Source organism: Rhinopithecus roxellana, chromosome 8 (genome assembly GCF_007565055.1).
Source record: "Rhinopithecus roxellana isolate Shanxi Qingling chromosome 8, ASM756505v1, whole genome shotgun sequence".
NCBI lineage: Eukaryota > Metazoa > Chordata > Mammalia > Primates > Cercopithecidae > Rhinopithecus > Rhinopithecus roxellana.
The window spans coordinates 117774709-117793491 of NC_044556.1; the positions used below are offsets into that span (position 1 = coordinate 117774709).

Below are 18783 nucleotides of genomic sequence, written 5' to 3' on the forward strand. Positions count from 1 at the left end.
AGGCAGGATATATGTATCAGGCAGGAATAAACTGTGCTTATGGCAGAGCTCACGTTAGAACATAATGTTCCGATTTCTTAGTTTGGAGCTCTTCGCTCCATGCCAGGCCACCACGCCTCTGTGGCTAACCTCGTGGTATCATCTGGTTCTGTCCAACCTCCTTTGTGGAACTCAGTTATGTGATTAGGAGAAAAAATGCACAGCCTTGCTTTTGCATCTGGGAAATGATGAAGAATGAATTTGTTATTTCTTAAATATAAAAAAAGGCAAACTCTAAATATGTAAAATATACCCATGTAAAAATTATTAATATTTTAATATTTAAAACTTGATCTTTATTTTATATTAAACATTTATCTGATATTAAATTTTTATTTGATATTTGATGCATGTGGTTAGAGGGGCTAAGACATCACCCTGGCTTTGGAAGCTGCAGTCAGGACCTACAAACATGTATCTTTTCTAATTCTGTCTTTATAGACCATGACAAATGTTTGCTATTTGTAATATTGTGCTACCTCCAAAAGACTTAACAATTGGACATTTAAAAATAAGTATTTTCAGTTAATATACTAACTAGAAACATGTCTTTTGTAACACATGATGTCATACCATCTTGAGATTAATAATTTCTAATATGATACAGTTTTGCATGGGCTGAAATAAACAGGTCAAGCTAAAACAACATGAATGGTAAAAGCAATTTTTTGTAACATTAGGAGGAAGTAAACCATGACACTCCTGACCCTTTTAGACTCTCCAGAAAGAGAAGAAATCAACATGTCTGGTTCTGTGTCTTGAATAGAAGAGATTATGTAGGAACCTAGAGCGGGCCAGCCACGGAGAAAGGTCAATAATGGATCATCACAAGGACATAGTGCTTACTAAAATCTTTTTTCTCTGACATGTTAGAAATGATTGTCCACGGTATTAGCTCTCATCAGGAATTTGTTTTTTTGAAGATCCTGAATGTTTACCCTGCCTGCTACAATTTTTTCCCATGATGGGAGACTCAAGATCGTCTGAAACCATTGTTCTTCTTTTAACTCAGAGGTTGAGTACCACCATTCCTGAGAGGAAAGAAACAGAACAAAGAAATCATTCGTGTTTCTTGACTTTCGTAATCAAGGTTAGTCCAATATCAAACAAGGCAAAATATCTTTGAGCTTTCAAAACCATGTGAACCCATAGAAAAAAATGAATCTTGCTGTCCAAACTAGGATACTGACACAGCCCTCTTTAAATAAACACGTATACTCATACATTTGTTCACTTATTCAACAAAACTGAGTATAAGGCTCTGTGCTAGTCACTAAGTGTGGTTTTTGCTGTCAAAGAGTTCACATTCTCAAGGAGAGGAAAGACATGCAGACAGATGTAACACAAAGTGGAAAGTGTCCACACAGAAGGGCAGAGAAAGGCATGCTAAGGGGGATTTGGATGAGGGAGAGAGACCATGAGAACTTAAAGGTGAAGAGGAAGCTCACAAACCTGAAATATGGACATGTCACTCTTTCTGGTAAGAATTCAGAAAGGCCGCCGGGCGCGGTGGCTCAAGCCTGTAATCCCAGCACTTTGGGAGGCCGAGACGGGCGGATCACGAGGTCAGGAGATCGAGACCATCCTGGCTAATACGGTGAAACCCCGTCTCTACCAAAAAATACAAAAAACTAGCCGGGCGACGAGGCGGGCGCCTGTAGTCCCAGCTACTCGGGAGGCTGAGACAGGAGAATGGCGTGAACCCGGGAGGCGGAGCTTGCAGTGAGCTGAGAGCCGGCCACTGCACTCCAGCCTGGGCGGCAGAGCAAGACTCCGTCTCAAAAAAAAAAAAAAAAAAAAAAAAAAGAATTCAGAAAGGCCTATTGTGACTGCTATGGTCTGAATGTTGGCATCCCCTGAAATTCATATGTTGAAAATTAATCCCCAAGGTAATGATATTAAGAGTTGGGCCTTGGGGAGGTAATTAGGTCATGAGGGCTCTGCCCTCATGGATAGAATTTGCACCCTTATAAAAGGGCTGGAGGGAGCAAATTTTCCTTTTCCATCCTTCTGACATGTGAGGACACAGCAAAAGGCACCATCGGTGAGGAACAGAACCTCACCAGACAGCGAATCTCCAGAGCCTTGATCTTGGACTTCCAGCTTCCAAAACTGAGCAGTAAATTTCTATTGTTTATCAACGACCCAGTCTAAGATATTTTGTTACGGCAGCCTGGATAGACTAAGACCTGGATAGACTAAGGCCTGGGGAAACCTAACCAGGCAGTGGGCTTCCGGGCTTCTTTATGTGGGTGAGCATCTCCCACCCCAGTTTGCTAGCTGATGATACATACTTTGCTCATGTTCAGCCAGCATTTCTCCAGCATATTCCCCTGTGTTTCAGAGAGTCGCAAGGCTGTGTTCAGGAAGAGGCCACATTTCTGCCCATCTCCCATCAATATACAGACGTAAGCCATCAGATGGTAGAGCCTTGGGCAAAAGACAGGGCCAATGGTATTTTGAGCCACCAGATTCTCCAAGTTCTAAAGGAAAAAACCCACAACAGTATATTAGAATCAAACAGGGGTCCTTGACTATAAGTTATTTCCTTCACAGATGATTTGGGAACATTTCGAGGATTTAAGCCATCAAGTGAGAAAATACATTATAGAGACATACACAGTAGGTATTGGAGATAAGATAATAAATGTCTGGTGGAGTAGTCCCCATGGTCCACTGAGATCAGGAATTGACCTGAAATATCTCATCATTACTTCTCTACAATAACTTTTTTTAAAAAATTATTTTGATTATTATAATTATTCAGGCAGTACAAGTTAATTGTTGAACAATTAGGGAAAACAAACTGGCCATTTTTGCATGTAGGGAGCTTGTAAATAACCACTTGGTCCTAGAAACAAGTAAAAAGCTGAACAGGCCAGGCACAGTGGCTCACGCCTGCAATGCTAGCACTTTGGGAGGCTGAGGTGGGCAGATCACAATGTCAAGAGATCGAGACCATCCTGGCCACCATGGTGAAACCCTGTCTCTACTAAAAATATAAAAATTAGGTGGGCGTAGTGGTGCATGACTGTAGTCCCAGCTACTCGGGAGGCTGAGGCAGGAGAATCGCTTGAACCAGGGAGGCAGAGGTTGCAGTGAGCCAAGATTGTGCCACTGAACTCCAGCCTTGTGACAGAGCGATACTCCATCTCAAAAATAAATAAATGAATAAAGCTGAACAGACTGGAAGATCAACAACTATTCTTGGATCCATAAGAGAAGTGAGAACATGGGGCAAACTGCTGCCCCTAAGACTGGAGAGACAAACAGATGGAGACTCACCAGTGGAAACCACTGTGGGAACCAGTGCCAGGCTAGGAAAACCTGAACTGTAATTGATGAATTGCTAGAAACTCAGAGTGGACTGGTCTGGGAGTTAAAAACTCTAGGGAGAAGAGGATTCTGGAAAGATGACAGAGTAGGAAGTACCAGCTATCTGTAGCCCCACCTAGACTATCATTACACTGGCAGAATCTGTCAGAATGTAACTATTTTAGAACTCTGGAGTCTACTGAAGGCTTGTAAATGCCAGAGGAAGGCTTGGATGGTAAACTGAGATTAATTTCAGTTTCAGCTCTTAGAACAGCTCCCTGTCCCCCAGCCTCAAAACCTGTGGCAGACAGTTGTGCACATGCTCCTGAAGAACCTGCACACAACTTGTGGGAACAAGGGTGGGCACAAAGGACCGTGTCTGAGATATCAGGAATCTGTGTTCTGATCAGCAATTGCTGCTTCTGATGGAAGAGGTAGGCAGTCATTGTTGCATCCCTCCCCACCATTGCAAGCCCCTCCCCCTCCAGTCGCAGTGACTTCCAGGGGCTTTAAAGGGCTATTGTCCTTTCCTCCCCCAGCTTTTTCTCTCCACCCGCCCTCCACCACCTTGACAGCTAGACCTTAAATACTAGGACATTCAAAAGCAACTGCCTAGAAAAGGAAAATTAGAAAGTGACTGTGCATGCCTAGGGAAAGGCACAGCAGGCTCAGAAAAGATCTGGGAAGGCCTTAAGTTTGCACCTCAGGCTGATCCTTGGCATGGAGACAGCCTACAACAATAAAAAACAAAAACAACAACAAAACCCAGAAAACTCTGGGGAAGAGGGAGAATTTGATATCCAGAGCTATCATATTATTAGATTCAAAGGTCTAGTTTTCAACAGCAATAACAAAAAGGCATACCAAGAAACAGGAAAGCATGGCTCATCCCAAGAGGGAAAAAATATCAAGAGAAACTGTCCCTGAGAAAGACCTAATGACAGATATCCCACACAAAGATTTTTAAAGAACTCTAAAGATAATCAAAGAACTAAAGGAAAATGTGGATAAAGTCAAGTAATTGATGTATGAAAATAATGGAAATTAGCCAGGTGAGGTGGCGGGCGCCTGTAGTCCCAGCTACTCGGGAGGCTGAGGCAGGAGAATGGCGTAAACCTGGGAGGCAGAGCTTGCAGTGAGCTGAGATCCAGCCACTGCACTCCAGCCTGGGTGACAGAGCGAGACTCCATCTCAAAAAAAAAAAAAAAAAAAAAAAAGAAAAGAATGGAAATATCAGTAAAGTGACAGAAAACCTAAAAATATACCAAAAAGAAATTCTGGAGGTGAAAAGTGCAATAACTAAAATTAAAAAAAAAAATCACTAGAGGGATTCAAAGGCAGGGTTAAACAGGCAGCAAACTTGAAGATATGACAATGGAAATTATTGAGTCTGAGGAACAGAAAGAAAAAGGATTGAAGAAAAGTTAGCAGAGCCTAAGGGACCTGTGGAACACCAAGAAGTGAACCAAAAAACGCATTGTGGACGTCCCTGAAGAAGAAGAGAGAGAGAAAGGACTAGAAAGAATATTTGAAGAAATAATGGTTGAAAACTTTCCAAATTTGATAAAAGATATGAATATAAACATCCAAGAAGTTCAACAAACTCCAGGTAAGATGAACTTAAAGAGATACACACTAAGACAAATATAATCACTTTTGAAAAGTGAAAGACACGAAACTTGAAAGCAGTGAGAGAAGCAACTAATCACATACATCTTCAATAAGATCACCAGCAGATTTCTCACCAGAAAATTTAGAGGGCAGAAGGCAGTGGCCCAATATATTCAAAATGTTAAAAGAGAAAGCCCCGTCAACCAAGAGTCTTCTATTCAACAAAAGTGTCCTTCAAAGATAAGGCAGAAATTAAGACATTCCCAGACAATCAAAAACAAAGTTAATTACCACCAGGACTTTCTTCCAAAAAATGCCCATGCCTTGAAAAAAAGAAAGAAAAAAAAGAAAAGAAAGAAAGAACAGAAATGCCTAAAGGAGCCCTGTAGGGTAAAATGAAAGGACAGTCAAAGCTCTTAAGAAGAAAAAAAGATCTCAACAAAGGTAAATACATGGACAATTAAGTGTTATTGTAATAATAGTTTGTAACTTGTTTTGTTTTCTACATTTTTAAGAGATTAATACGTTTTTAAAATTTAGTAGCCCAAAAGCTAGTATTATTGTAACTTTGGGTTGTAACTCCACATTTTGTTTTCTACATAATTGAAGATACTAATCCTTTAAAATAATTATTCATGGCCGGGCGCGGTGGCTCAAGCCTGTAATCCCAGCACTTTGGGAGGCCGAGACGGGCGGATCACGAGGTCAGGAGATCGAGACCATCCTGGCTAACATGGTGAAACCCCGTCTCTACTAAAAATACAAAAAAAAAAACTAGCCGGGCGAGGTGGCGGGCGCCTGTAGTCCCAGCTACTCAGGAGGCTGAGGCAGGAGAATGGCGTGAACCCGGGAGGCGGAGCTTGCAGTGAGCCGAGATTGAGCCACTGCACTCCAGTCTGGGCGACAGAGCGAGACTCCGCCTCAAAAAAAAAAAAAAAAAAAATAATAATAATAATAATTATTCATTTATGTTTTGGGAATGTAATTCTGTGACATCAACAACTGAAAGGGGTGGAAAACTACTAAAGGAGTGGAGTTCTTTGGGCATTACTGAAGTTAACTTTAGGATGCTAAATGTAATCCTCATGGTAACCATAAGGAAAATAGCTATAGAATATATACCAAAAAAATGGGGAAAGAACTTAAATGTTTCACTATGAAAAATTAAATGCAAAATAAGACTAGTTCAGGAAATGAGGAATGAAAAAGCTGCAAAGCATATTGAAAACAAATAGCAAAATGATACACACAAGTCCCTCTTTATCAGTAATTACTTTAAATGTAATTGAATTAAACTCTCAACAACAACAAAAAAAAACAAGTTGGCAGAATGGATTTTTTAAAAACATGACCTAGGCCGGGCGCGGTGGCTCAAGCCTGTAATCCCAGCACTTTGGGAGGCCAAGATGGACGGATCACGAGGTCAGGAGATCGAGAGCATCCTGGCTAACACAGTGAAACCCTGTCTCTACTAAAAAAATACAAAAAACTAGCCGGGCGCGGTGGTGGGCGCCTGTAGTCCCAGCTACTTGGGAGGCTGAGGCAGGAGAATGGCATAAACCTGGGAGGCGGAGCTTGCAGTGAGCTGAGATCCGGCCACTGCACTCCAGCCCAGGCAACAGAGCGAGACTCTGTCTCAAAAAAAAAAAAAATGACCTAATTATATACTAAAAGAGACTCACTTTAGATCCCAAGACTTGTACAAATAGATGGAGAGTGAAAAGATAGAAGAAGATACTTTATACAAATAGTAACCCAAAGAGGATAAGGGTGGCTATACTACTGTCAGACAAAATAAACTTTAAATCAGAAAGAAACTTACAAGAGACAAAGAATATTATATATTAATAAAAATTTAAATACAGCAAAATATATATAATTACAAAAATGTATGTTTTATAATTAATTTTTAAAATAAAAATATAACAGTTACAAACATTTATGCATCTAATAATAAGATCATCAATATATATGAAGCAATAACTGACAAAACTGAAGGTAGAAATAAACAGTTCTGTTTATGTTGGAGACTTCACTAATGGTAATGGATAGAACAATTATACAAAAGATAAGACATAGAGGACTTAGACAACACAATAAACCAACTAAATCTAACAAACATACACTTAATGGGTATAGAGTTTCTATTTTACAAAATGAAGAGAGTTATGGAGATGGAGGGCAGACATGGATACACAACATTATAAATGTATTTAATACCACTAAACTGCATACTTAAACATGATTAAGATGTTAAGTTTTATGCTATGTGTATTTGGATCACAATAAAAAAAAATTAGGCCAGGCGTGATAGCTCACACCTATAATTCCAGCACTTAGGGAGGCCAAGGTCGGCAGATCACCTGAGGTCAGGAGTTCAGGACCAGTCTGGCCAACATGGTAAAATCCCATCTCTACAAAAATACAAAAATTAGCCAGGCATGATGGCGGGTGCCTGTAATCCCAGCTACTCAGGAGGCTGAGGCACGAGAATCACTTGAACCTGGGAGATGGAGGTTGCAGTGAGCCGAGATCTCGCCGTTGCACTCCAGCCGGGGCAACAGAGTGAGACTCTATGTCCAACAACAACAACAAAAATTAGACAAAAAAAAACCCAAACACCTTCAGGTGAGCCCCCACAGTTTTGTGTGTTTTACCTCCAGAAGCTCAGCCAGGATCTCTCAGTAAATATTGGAGGAAAAAAAAATCCCTCATTCTTTCAGCAGAGGAAGAGGAAAAGGAACCATTTTGAAACACGCCAGAGTACTCTGTTCTTCTTAACAAAGTTTGCCCTCAGGAGAAACTCTGTAACCAGAGCCTAACCTCCAGGGGTTTTATTAGAGCCTAACTGATCTTGGGGAAGAGGAATACCCAACTAAACTCAGCTCTAGCCATTATGTCCCGCTTAAGGAAGAAGGGACTGAAAAGCATTTGTGAAGTTCTTAGTCCAGAGGAATAGGCTCACTAAAACACTGAGACCTAATCATAGGACTGTAGAATGCTTTCCCTCTCCTCACACCTTACCATCACATTACTAAAGACCTATTTAGACAAAGTCTTTTTACCTGGTACATCATATCCGGCTATCAAGAAAAATTACAAGGCATACTAAAAGGCAAAAACACAGTTTGAAAACACAAGTCAGAACCAGACATGACAGGGATGTTGAAATTATCAGACTGGGAATTTAAAATAACTATGATTAATATGCTAAAAGCTCTAATGAATAAAGTAGAGAGCATGTAAGAGCTATATAAGCAGAGAGATGGAAATCCTAAGAAAGAACAAAAAATAAATGCTAGAGTTCAAAAACACTGTAAGAGAAATGAAGAATGCCTTTGATAGGCTTATTAGTAGACATGACCCAGCTGAGGAAAGAATCTGAGTTCAAGGGGATATCAATAGAAACCCACAAAACTGAAAAGCTAAGAGAACAAAGACTAGAAAAGAAAAACCATAACAGAATATTTAAGGATTGTGGGATAAGTACAAACGGTATACTAGATGCATAATAGAAATATCAGAAGGAGAAGAAAGAAAGAAAGAAAGAAAGAAAGAAACATCAGAAATATTTGAAACAAGAAAGACTGAAATGTTTTCCAAATTAAGGTCAAACACCAAACCAGAGATCCAGGAAGCTCGCAGAACACCATGTAGGACATATGCCCCAAAACCCCAACATATAGGCATATAATTTGTAAACTACAGAAAATCAAAGATAAAAAATTTTAGGTTGGGCAGGGTGGCTCACACCTGTAATCCCAGCACTTTGGGAGGTGGAGGTGGGCAGGTCACTTGAGGTCAGGAGTTCAAGACCAGACTGGTCAACATGGTGAAACCCTGTCTCTACTAAAAATACAAAAATTAGTCAGGCCTGTTGGCAGGCGCCTGTAATCCCAGCTACTCAGGAGACTGTGGCAGAAGAATAGAATTGCCTGAACCCAGGAGGTGGAGGTTGCAGTGAGTCAAGATCATGCCATGCCACTCCAGCCTGGGTGACAGAGTGAGACTCCATTTCAGAAAAAAAGAGAAAAACAATTTTTAAAGAAGCCCAAGGGACTTCTATAGATGAACAACAACAACAAAAGAAGAATTGCCTTTCACTTTTCCTCAGAAACCATGCAAGCAAGAAGTGCCACGACCTGTTGACAGGAAAAAAAACCCCTAGAATTCTTTATCCATTGAAATTATCCTTCAAAATTGAGGACAAAATAAAGGCTTCTCAAACTGAAATTGAAGGAAGTTGTTGCTAATAGCCCTGACTTGCAAGAAATGTTAAAGAAATTCTTTAGAGAGAAGGAAAATATATAGTTCAGAAACTTAGATCTACGTAAAGAAAGAAAGCATTGAAGAAGGAGTAAGTGGAGGTAAAATAAAAATTTTCCTTTTCTTATTCTAACAGATGACAGTTTGTTCAAAATAACAACAGCAACAATGTGTTCAATTATTTAATTATGTCTGCTTATGTAAATACATCTCCTAAGCAGAGATCCCGGACCAGACCACCCAGGCTTCGGACCCGCCAAACTGTAAGTTAAGAAGTGGGTGTTGTTTTGGGCTTGGCATGGTGGCTCACTGTAATCCCAGCACTTTGCAAGGCTGAGGTGGGTGGATCACTTGAGGTCAAGAGTTCAAGACCAGCCTGGCTAACATGGTGAACCCCAATCTCTACTAAAAATACAAAAATTAGCCAGGCATGGTGGCACGTGCCTGTAATCCCAGCTACTTGGGAGGCTGAGATACGAGAAACCTGGGAGGCAGAGGTTGCAGTGAGTCGAGATTGCACCACTGTACTCCAGTCTGGGTAACAGAGCAAGGCTCTGTCAAGAAGTGGGTGTTGTTTTAAGCTGTTAATTTGTGGTAATGAGTGACAGAGCAATAGAAAACTAATACACCTGTGCTTCTTGTTTACAAGAACAAGGCAAACGTGTCAACCCAACACCAGAGATTTAGCCCTTTATTCTCTTAGGGGGCTTCCCATGCCAGGTTGTAAACTCTTGGAGGTGTTTAATTTGCCCAGTCTTACACCCCAGCACTCTTGTATTAATATGCTTAATACATATTTGAATTGTTAAAATTGTGTGGAATGATTTGTCTACCAGGATGCTTTATCACAGCAATAGCAATAAAAGCATACAGAAAAGTTCTATCCAAGAATAATTAGGTCATGCAATTGTATATCTGTAAGATAAAATACCATGCTTCCTTTTAAATCGTGATGTGAAAAATAATTTAATGACAGGAAATTATTCATAATAGATTTAATAGCAAATTACAAAATAGAGAAATGTGCATGCACACACAGAAAAATACTTGACAAGTGGGATCTCAATATACAAAAAGTACTTATCTCTAAGTAGTAAGGTAATGTGCAATTTATATTTTCTTTCTTTGGGGAAGTGCCTTCAAAAACTTCTATTTTTATAAACATATATGAATTCTATAATGAGAAAATAGCACAGGAAGTAGCTAGAGATCCATTTAAGGCGTATTTTATACTGGAAGCTGGAGAATAGGCCTCACCTTGAGTAGCTCCTCCCCACTGGCTTGGGCATTCTCTGACTGTTCTTTGATTTGTTTTTGAAGGTGAAGAATTTGCCCCTCCATGTACCTAGATATTCCGTCATAATAAATAAGTGTCATGGTTCTTCTTGGCAAAAGATTTTTAGCTCTATTGGAAAATTTGTAAAAGTTGTCCCATTCCTGAAGTCTGGCATACCTGCATTACCACAAAAGAATGAGAAAAATCAGTATCACCCATGGAATAGGCTGGCTTTCTGAAATGGCTCTCTGGATGTGCAGCTTCCTTTACCTGGGTCTCTGGAAGTGTGTAGTCTCCTGCCTACCCCTGCTTCACTCTCCCTAAAAAAGCAGGAAATTATCTGATACAGAGCAAGGAAATCATAGATTTTTTTGATGACTTGAGAGGAATAGAATCCTTGGAAACACCCAGGTAATATTAGCCACCATTGAACTGTTTGGCTTTGGTTTTGTTTTGTTTTGAGACAAAGTCTTGCTCTTGTCCCCCAGTCTGGAGTGCAATGGCAGGATCTCGGCTCACTGCAACCTCTACCTCCTGGGTTCAATAGATTCTCCTGCCTCAGCCTCCCGAGTAGCTAGGATTACAGGTGTGTACCACCATGCCCAGCTAATTTTTCATATTTTAAGTAGAGACGGGGTTTCACCATGTTGGCTAGGCTGGTCTCGAACACCTGACCTCAGGTGATCCACCCACCTTAGCCTCCCAAAGTGCTGGGATTATAGGCAGAGCCACAGTGCCCAGCCACTTTGGCTTTTTAAAATAAAAAGTGAGGGAGATCAGACACCTGGAGCTGTAGATTCTGGGGCATGAAGAAATTGTTGCAATACCAAAGAGAAATGATTTAGGCCAGTACTGCTCAAAATGTGGTCCACAGACTGGCATCATCAGTATCACCTGGATTTTCATTAATGCAGGTTCTCTGGTTCAGTCTGGGTCTACTGAATCAGACAGGCTCTGGGGGTGTGGCATCTCTGAGTTAACAAGCTCTCCAGGTGATTTTTATGCCCACTAAAGTCTGAACAGCATTGGCCTAGGACACAGCTGTTTAAAAAACTCTCCTGCTGAAAATCAAAACCACAATGAGATAGCATCTCACACCGCTTAGACTGGCAATCATTAAAAAATCAGGAAACAACAGGTGCTGGAGAGGATGTAGAGAAATAGGAACACTTTTACACTGTTGGTGGGACTGTAAACTAGTTCAACCATTGTGGAAAACAGTGTGGCGATTCCTCAGGGATCTAGAACTAGAAATATCATTTGACCCAGCCATCCCATTACTGGGTATATACCCAAAGGATTATAAATCATGCTGCTATAAAGACACATGCACATGTATGTTTATTGCAGCACTATTCACAATAGCAAAGACTTGGAATCAACCCAGATGTCCATCAGTGACAGACTGGATTAAGAAAACGTGGCACATATACACCATGGAATACTATGCAGCCATAAAAAAGGATGAGTTCGTGTCCTTTGTAGGGACATGGATGTAGCTGGAAACCATCATTCTCAGCAAACTATCACAAGAAGAGAAAACCAAACACTGCATGTTCTCACTCATAGGTGGGAATTGAACAATGAGATCACTTGGACACAGGGTGGGGAACATCACACACCAGGGCCTATTGTGGGGAGGGGGGAGGGGGGAGAGATAGCATTAGGAGATATACCTAATGTAAATGACGAGTTAATGGGTGCAGCACACCAACATGGCACATGTATACATACGTAACAAACCTGCACGTTGTGCACATGTACCCTAGAACTTAAAGTATAATAAAAAAAGAAAGAAAAAAGAAATTCTCCTGCTGAGACAGACAAGAAAAATAAATTTGGATGATTTTTGGACTTTAGATTTCTTAACCTTTAACTCACATTGGTAAGTTATTAGATTTTGAACTTTAATTGGCAAGAGTAATTAATTTTTGGATTTTAATTTTTCCCCATTAATTTTATAAGAGGGGATTTCTGGCCAGGTGCAGTGGCCTATGCCTGTAATCCCAGCATTTGGGGAGGCTGAAGTAGACGGATCACCCGAGCCCAAGAGTTGGAGACCAGCCTGGGCAACATCACAAAATCCCATCTCTACAAAAAATTAAAATTAGCCAGGGGTGGTGGATGTGCCTGCAACTCCAGCTACTCAGGAAGCTGAGGTGTTTGGATCACTTGAGCCTGGGAAGGTGAGGCTGCAGTGATCCGTGACTTCACCACGGCACTCCAACCTGGGTGACACAGCAAAGACTGTCTCAGAAAGAAGGAAGGGGAGGATTTCTATTCAAATTTGGAGCTGTTCAAGCTTGTAGCATTTTATATAGGAATGTCTTCATATTGTCATTTAGTCTCATCACAAACCTCTGATAGACCATATGGTTGCATATAATTTAAGATAGGAAATAAAATAACAGGGGGTGATTTTCAGTCTTGGGGATAGTCATGGAAATAATTTAATGAATGTTTTGTTCTGACCCATTTTAGAGCCTTAGCGTTCATCTCCTTTCTTAAGGGTATGACCATAATAGCTACATGCTTAACTGAGTTAAAAACGTAATAGGTTAAAGTGATTAAGCCTTATGCTTAATGAGTTAATGGGGTGCGGGGAGAATGCTTCTTCCTCACTCCTGAAATTTCCCTCCATGTGAGGGGCCTCTATTTGGTGCAAAGCACCAGAACTCTTTCCCTGCTTCACTTGCCCCTTCAATGATAAGGAGAGATCTTGCTGGTGATTTGGGAGAGGAATTGGGCAAGTATAACTCCATCCGTGTCTCTCTCTATCTTGAGAGCCAGTGAAGCCAACAGGGAGTGTGATCTCTTTGCTACAAGAGGCCTGCCTCCATGTGAGTAGACCTACAGTTTTCCAGAACTGCCTGCTGCTGAGTTGGTTAAGTCTAATTCCAGGGCTCAATATTATGAAGCCCACTTTCATGAAGATATAAGCCATGTCTTCCAACATTGGCTTTATCAATCCATGTGACTAGATATGGGCAGGTGCCGGGGTGGGCAAGTGATACTATTCATTAGTCTTCCTCAAACCCCAGCACCCCTCTGAAGAAAGCGATCTTTTCTTATTTATCCCTGTATCACCACAACATGATATGTTTGCGATAAATGTTTATTGCTTGGAATGTAATTGAGACAACGTTACTTTTCTGTCCTTGGCCAAGGGGGATGAACTAATTGATCCCTAACATGTCTCTCAGTGTAAATATCCTCTGACACCTTTAAGCTGTCTCAGGTATAAATTATGAATACTTTCTAAAAGATTTTCGAAGAACTCTTCGTTGGGATTCAACATTTTCACTTTGGGAATTTAGTGATATGCCACACATTGTTACCAGATAGCTACAGAGGAATAAAGTCCCAGGAGGAGTCCACTCTGGAACTTGAGGATTCTGTTGTCTTCATATTGGTATACAAATTCCAAACATTCTTCAAATGTTCTATAAACAAAACCTAAGAGAGAGGAATGGGTGAGAGTTGTTGGTAGGTGTGGGTGATCACCTTTCTAGCCTAGTCGCTCTCAGTTGAATTGCCCACTGCAGGGAGAGTAGCCTCTGATTATTGTATGAATCCAAAGCGTCCCGTGGATTGCAACAACCTCATGACTGGATTGCCCTGCGTTTGCTGAGTCCGAGCTATTGGGGAGTGTTATGGATATATACTACAGTTCTACAGTACAGACCAGGCAGGTGTGGGGTTTAAACTAATCCTTCCTGGCCTTAATGCAGTCTCAGACTTCTCTGTCTCCCCACACGTGCTTCCTTTGTTGGTGGCAATGTCTGCATCCCCTTTCAAGATCACAATTCCCAGATTGGTTACTGTGGTTTAGCGTGTACACTTCAAGTGACCTACTTGGTGTCACTTGAAGGTTATCAGGAAAGAACTTATTTTCCAAATCACCAATAGCTACCAGCCTGGAACTCTCACCTCAAGCAATCTAGTCCTTCATTCTAAAGCATGAAGTCTCTAAGTACATCCTGCTAAAAGTTAAAAACCCCTAGTAAAAGGCACATAGTAAGACAGCCACTATCACTTAGGTGCAAATTAATCTGACAGTTTAACTGGCAGCTCATATCCATCAGGTTCCTTCAGACTTAATTCTCCTTGTTGCCTTGCCTTTACAGTTTCGGCACCTGCTAGACAGTGCTTCAGCTCACACCACCAGCCTCTCTCCATCCCTGCCCTGTAAGTCCACCCAGCCAGAAACCTAATGGTCCCAAAGCCCCAACCTGAGAGCTGCCACACCACACCAGCACAGGTGCCACACCCCCAGGTTCTTTTACATTCCAAACCCACACTTACCAGAATAAAGCAGGATGTCCAAGCAGACAAAATAGAAAAATGCCTTGCTTAAGATGTGTTCCTGTGTTTCAGAAAGCTCCCACAGCTGCCCCAGCACCTGGATCAATTGTGGGTATCTATAGAAAAGAAAAGGTAGTGGCCATTAAAAAGCAGTGGATATTGTAATCCCAGCACTTTGGGAGGCTGAAGCAGGTGGATCACGAGGTCAGGAGTTCGAGACCACCCTAGCCAACATGGTGAAACCCTGTCTCTACTAAAAATACAAAAATTGGCCGGGCGCGGTGGCTCACGCCTGTAATCCCAGCACTTTGGGAGGCCGAGGCGGGTGGATCACGAGGTCAGGAGATCGAGACCATCCTGGCTAACACGGTGAAACCCCGTCTCTACTAAAAATACAAAAAACTAGCCGGGCGCCGTGGCGGGCGCCTGTAGTCCCAGCTGCTCGGAGGCTGAGGCGGGAGAATGGCGGGAACCCGGGAGGCAGAGCTTGCAGTGAGCCGAGATCGCGCCACTGCACTCCAGCCTGGGCGACACAGCGAGACTCCGTCTCAAAAAAAAAAAAAAAAAAAAAAAAAAAAAAATTAGCTGGGCATGGTGGCGGGCGCCTGTAATCCCAGCTACTCGGGAGGCTGAGGCAGGAGAATCGCTTGAAACCGGAAGGCGGAGGTTGCAGTGAGCTGATATCACACCACTGCACTCCAGCCTGGGCAAAAGAGTGAACCTCCGTCTCGGGAAAAAAAAAAAAGCGGTGGATATAATGGACTTTGGGGACTGGAGGGGAGGGGAGGAGGGAAGTGAGAAGTGAGGGATAAAAGACTACATATTGGGTATGCGTACACTGCTCAGGTGACAGGTGCACTAAAATCTCAGAATTCACCACCATAAATTCATCTGTGTAACCGAAAACCATTTGTACCCCCAAAGTCATTGAATGAAAAAAGCAGTGGATAGGATGAAGTTCAGTAAAGTCCCTTCCTGGTCTATTCTTGGTCCTTCTCAGTAATTTGGAAGCAAATATACCTCTTAAACAGACTTCAAACACACCGCTACCCAGGGCTAAAACGTCAATCTCAAATTGGCTTTTTCAAACTGTTCTTTCCTGGGTCCTCTATATCAGGGTGACCAGAGTCAGAGCAAATTGACCTTGGCCTCTAGTCCTGGTTGCTATTCTCTGGCCGTTTGCCTCCCTGGAAGACGTTTCCCTTTGTCCCCACCTGATAGTAATGGAGGCCTGATTCCCACAGCTGGGATGACTATCTGACTACCCTCTGATCACTGGCCAGAGCAACCAGATTAGAGATGATGCATGGCAAAGAATTCTGTTTTAAAAAAAAAAAAAAAAAAAAAAAAGACAAGGCCTGGCGCAGTGGCTCATGCCTGTAATCCCAGCACTTTGGGAGGCTGAGATGGGTGGGTCACTTGAGGTCAGGAGTTCAAGACCAGCCTGGCCAACAGGGTGAAACCCCCTCTCTACTAAAAAATACAAAAATTAGCTAGGTGTGGTGGCTCGTGCCTGTAATCCCAGCTATGCCGGAGACTGAGGCAGGAGAATTGCTTAAACCCGGAAGGCAGAGGTTGCAGTGAGCCGAGATCGCACTACTGCACTCCAGCCTGGGAGACAGAGCAAGACTCTGTCTGAAAAAAGAAAAAAGGACGACAATTATCAGTTACATTTTCTTACTGCAAACTGTACTCCCTTCCCCACCCTACAACCAGGCTAAAGTTGAACCCAGAATGCTCAATAATATGGCCTCCTCCCCCTAATTTTGGAAAATGCTTTAAGGTAAATACCTGCTGTTCAGAAGGAGACATCTGCTAAGTCTGCAGAGGGACAGATAGTGTTGGTTGGTATTCTGGAGCAGTGCCCACATCTGAAGGGCTCGGGAGCCTGGGAAGAAAACAATTCCAGTATACTGTGAGGCATTCCTTGTATCCTCATGTCCCATCTTGCCCAGCCAGCCCTTACCTAACTCAATGGCCAAGTCCAGGTGTCCCATTATGAACTTGTTGGAGACCAGTGTCTCAGCCACGTATGCCACGATTTCAATGCCCTCGCCTTTCAGGGGGAGGTTGAAGATCTGCTCCATGGCCATGACTTCATATTTGAACCACACACCTTGGTAGCCAGCCAGGTGGTGGTATAGCGAATAGTCTAGGTAAGCCTTAATGATCTGAAATGGCAGAGTGGAGGAAGACTGAGGCAGAACGCAAAGCAGAAAGCTCAGGAACATCACTCAATGTCTGCCAGTAAACGTTTGTTTATTAAGCTTGGGAATAGACCTGGACATTTGACCAAAGCCATGGGCTTAGATACAGAAATCATATTGGGTTTCTGCTACCTGTTTATTGAGTCATTCAGGATAAGCTTGATGGCCCCTTGCCCATGTAGTCCTTAAATGAAATAGAAACATTTTAATTTCTGTGAAAAAGAAAAGCAATAGCTTACATATTAGATGTATAATTGCAGAGCAAAAAGCCTGCAAGGATACACTCCAAAGTGTAAACAGTTGTTACCTATTTGTTGGGGGTGGGAGGAGATATTTTACTTTATGCACCTCTGTGATGTTTGTTATAACAAGCATGTATAACTTTTCTAATTTAACAACAAAGAAAGAAAGGTTGGTTAGGTTTGTTTGGATTTTTTTTTTTTTAAATAAGGACTAGTTTTAAACCTAATTTGGAGGTCAGGTGCAGTGGCTTACATCTATAACCCCAGCACTTCAGGAGGCTGAGGCAGGAGGATTGCTTGAGCTCAGGAGTTCCAGATGAGCCTGGGCACAATATCAAGACCCTGTTTCAACAACAAGAAAAACTAGCCAGGCATGGTGGCACATGCCTGTAGTCCTACCTACTCAGGAGGCTGAGATGGGAGGTCACTTGAGCACAGGAGTTTGAGCCCAGCCTGGGCAATATAGTGAGACTTGATCTCTACAAAAGATTAAAAAAAAAAAAAAAAAAAAAAGCCAGCATGATGACACAAGCCTGTAATCCTAGCTACTCAGGAAGCTGAGGTGTTTGGGAGGACCACTTGAGCAGGGGAGGTTGAGGCTGCAGTGAGCCATGATCACGTCACTGCACTCCAGCGGGTGACTGAGTGAGACCTTTCTCAAAAACAAACAAACAAATAAATCTAATCTGGAGATTTAAGAGAAACTGGTTACTCTAAACAACTCTTTAAAAAGATAAAGTTGCTTCAGAGTATACATGCTTAGAGAATAGTGAGGAGAAAAGAGTTCCTTCTAAAGAAGCAGTTTTATTATATATACAAAAACAAAAGAATACACATAAACTACTTTGAAAAATACAAACAGGAAAAATATAGTATCTCTAGTGGTGGCAGTATTGGGGTAGGGGAAGTATTTTAGACTAGAGGCGTTTTTCTTGGAATTTTTATACATGCTTGTTATAACAAACATCACAGAGGTGCATAAAGTAAAATATCTCCTCCCACCCCCAACAAATAGGTAACAACTGTTTACACTTTGGAGTGTATCCTTGCAGGCTTTTTGCTCTGCAATTATACATCTAATATGTAAGCTATTGCTTTTCTTTTTCACAGAAATTAAAATGTTTCTATTTCATTTAAGGACTACATGGGCAAGGGGCCATCAAGCTTATCCTGAATGACTCAATAAACAGGTAGCAGAAACCCAATATGATGGGACAAAATAAGCAGCCTACAAATTCTGTGTTATAGGCAGGTCCCTGGATACTTCAACCGTAGTCGGTCTTAGAGAATTCCTTTCTTCCTGGTTTGGAACATGCTCCAGAAAATGCTACCAGGAGGTAAGGATAGCCAGAAATGGTGGTGGGGGAGAGAGAATTGTTGGGTATGAGAAATCCAAGGCTGTAATAAAGCCTGGGACCACTTGGATTTGGACCAAGAGAATGGAAGTCCAACTGCTTCACTTTACAGAGCAAATATAAAGCTTCGTGTTTATGCAGCTTGCCAGTGGTCACACAGCAGATAG

The 18783-nt window shown here is 41.8% G+C and overlaps 1 protein-coding gene across 3 annotated transcripts in view; it reads right to left on the reverse strand.

Annotated features, from left to right (window-relative positions):
- Positions 1–616: 616 nt before the first annotated feature.
- The window catches only part of ADCY10 (adenylate cyclase 10), a 106632-nt gene continuing 88465 nt past the window's right edge, over positions 617–18783 (reverse strand). For 2 of the 3 annotated variants that reach the window (XM_010371792.2, XM_010371791.2), the window contains 7 exons: positions 16779–16983; positions 16604–16700; positions 14813–14928; positions 13846–13963; positions 10489–10684; positions 2334–2522; positions 617–1070 (listed from right to left, as the gene is read on the reverse strand). In XM_010371792.2, the coding sequence (XP_010370094.1) occupies positions 909–1070; positions 2334–2522; positions 10489–10684; positions 13846–13963; positions 14813–14928; positions 16604–16700; positions 16779–16983 (1083 nt within the window). In that variant the 3' untranslated portion in view covers positions 617–908. The remainder of the gene's footprint in view (positions 1071–2333; positions 2523–10488; positions 10685–13845; positions 13964–14812; positions 14929–16603; positions 16701–16778; positions 16984–18783) is intronic. The other variant, XM_010371790.2, reaches the window with a different exon arrangement.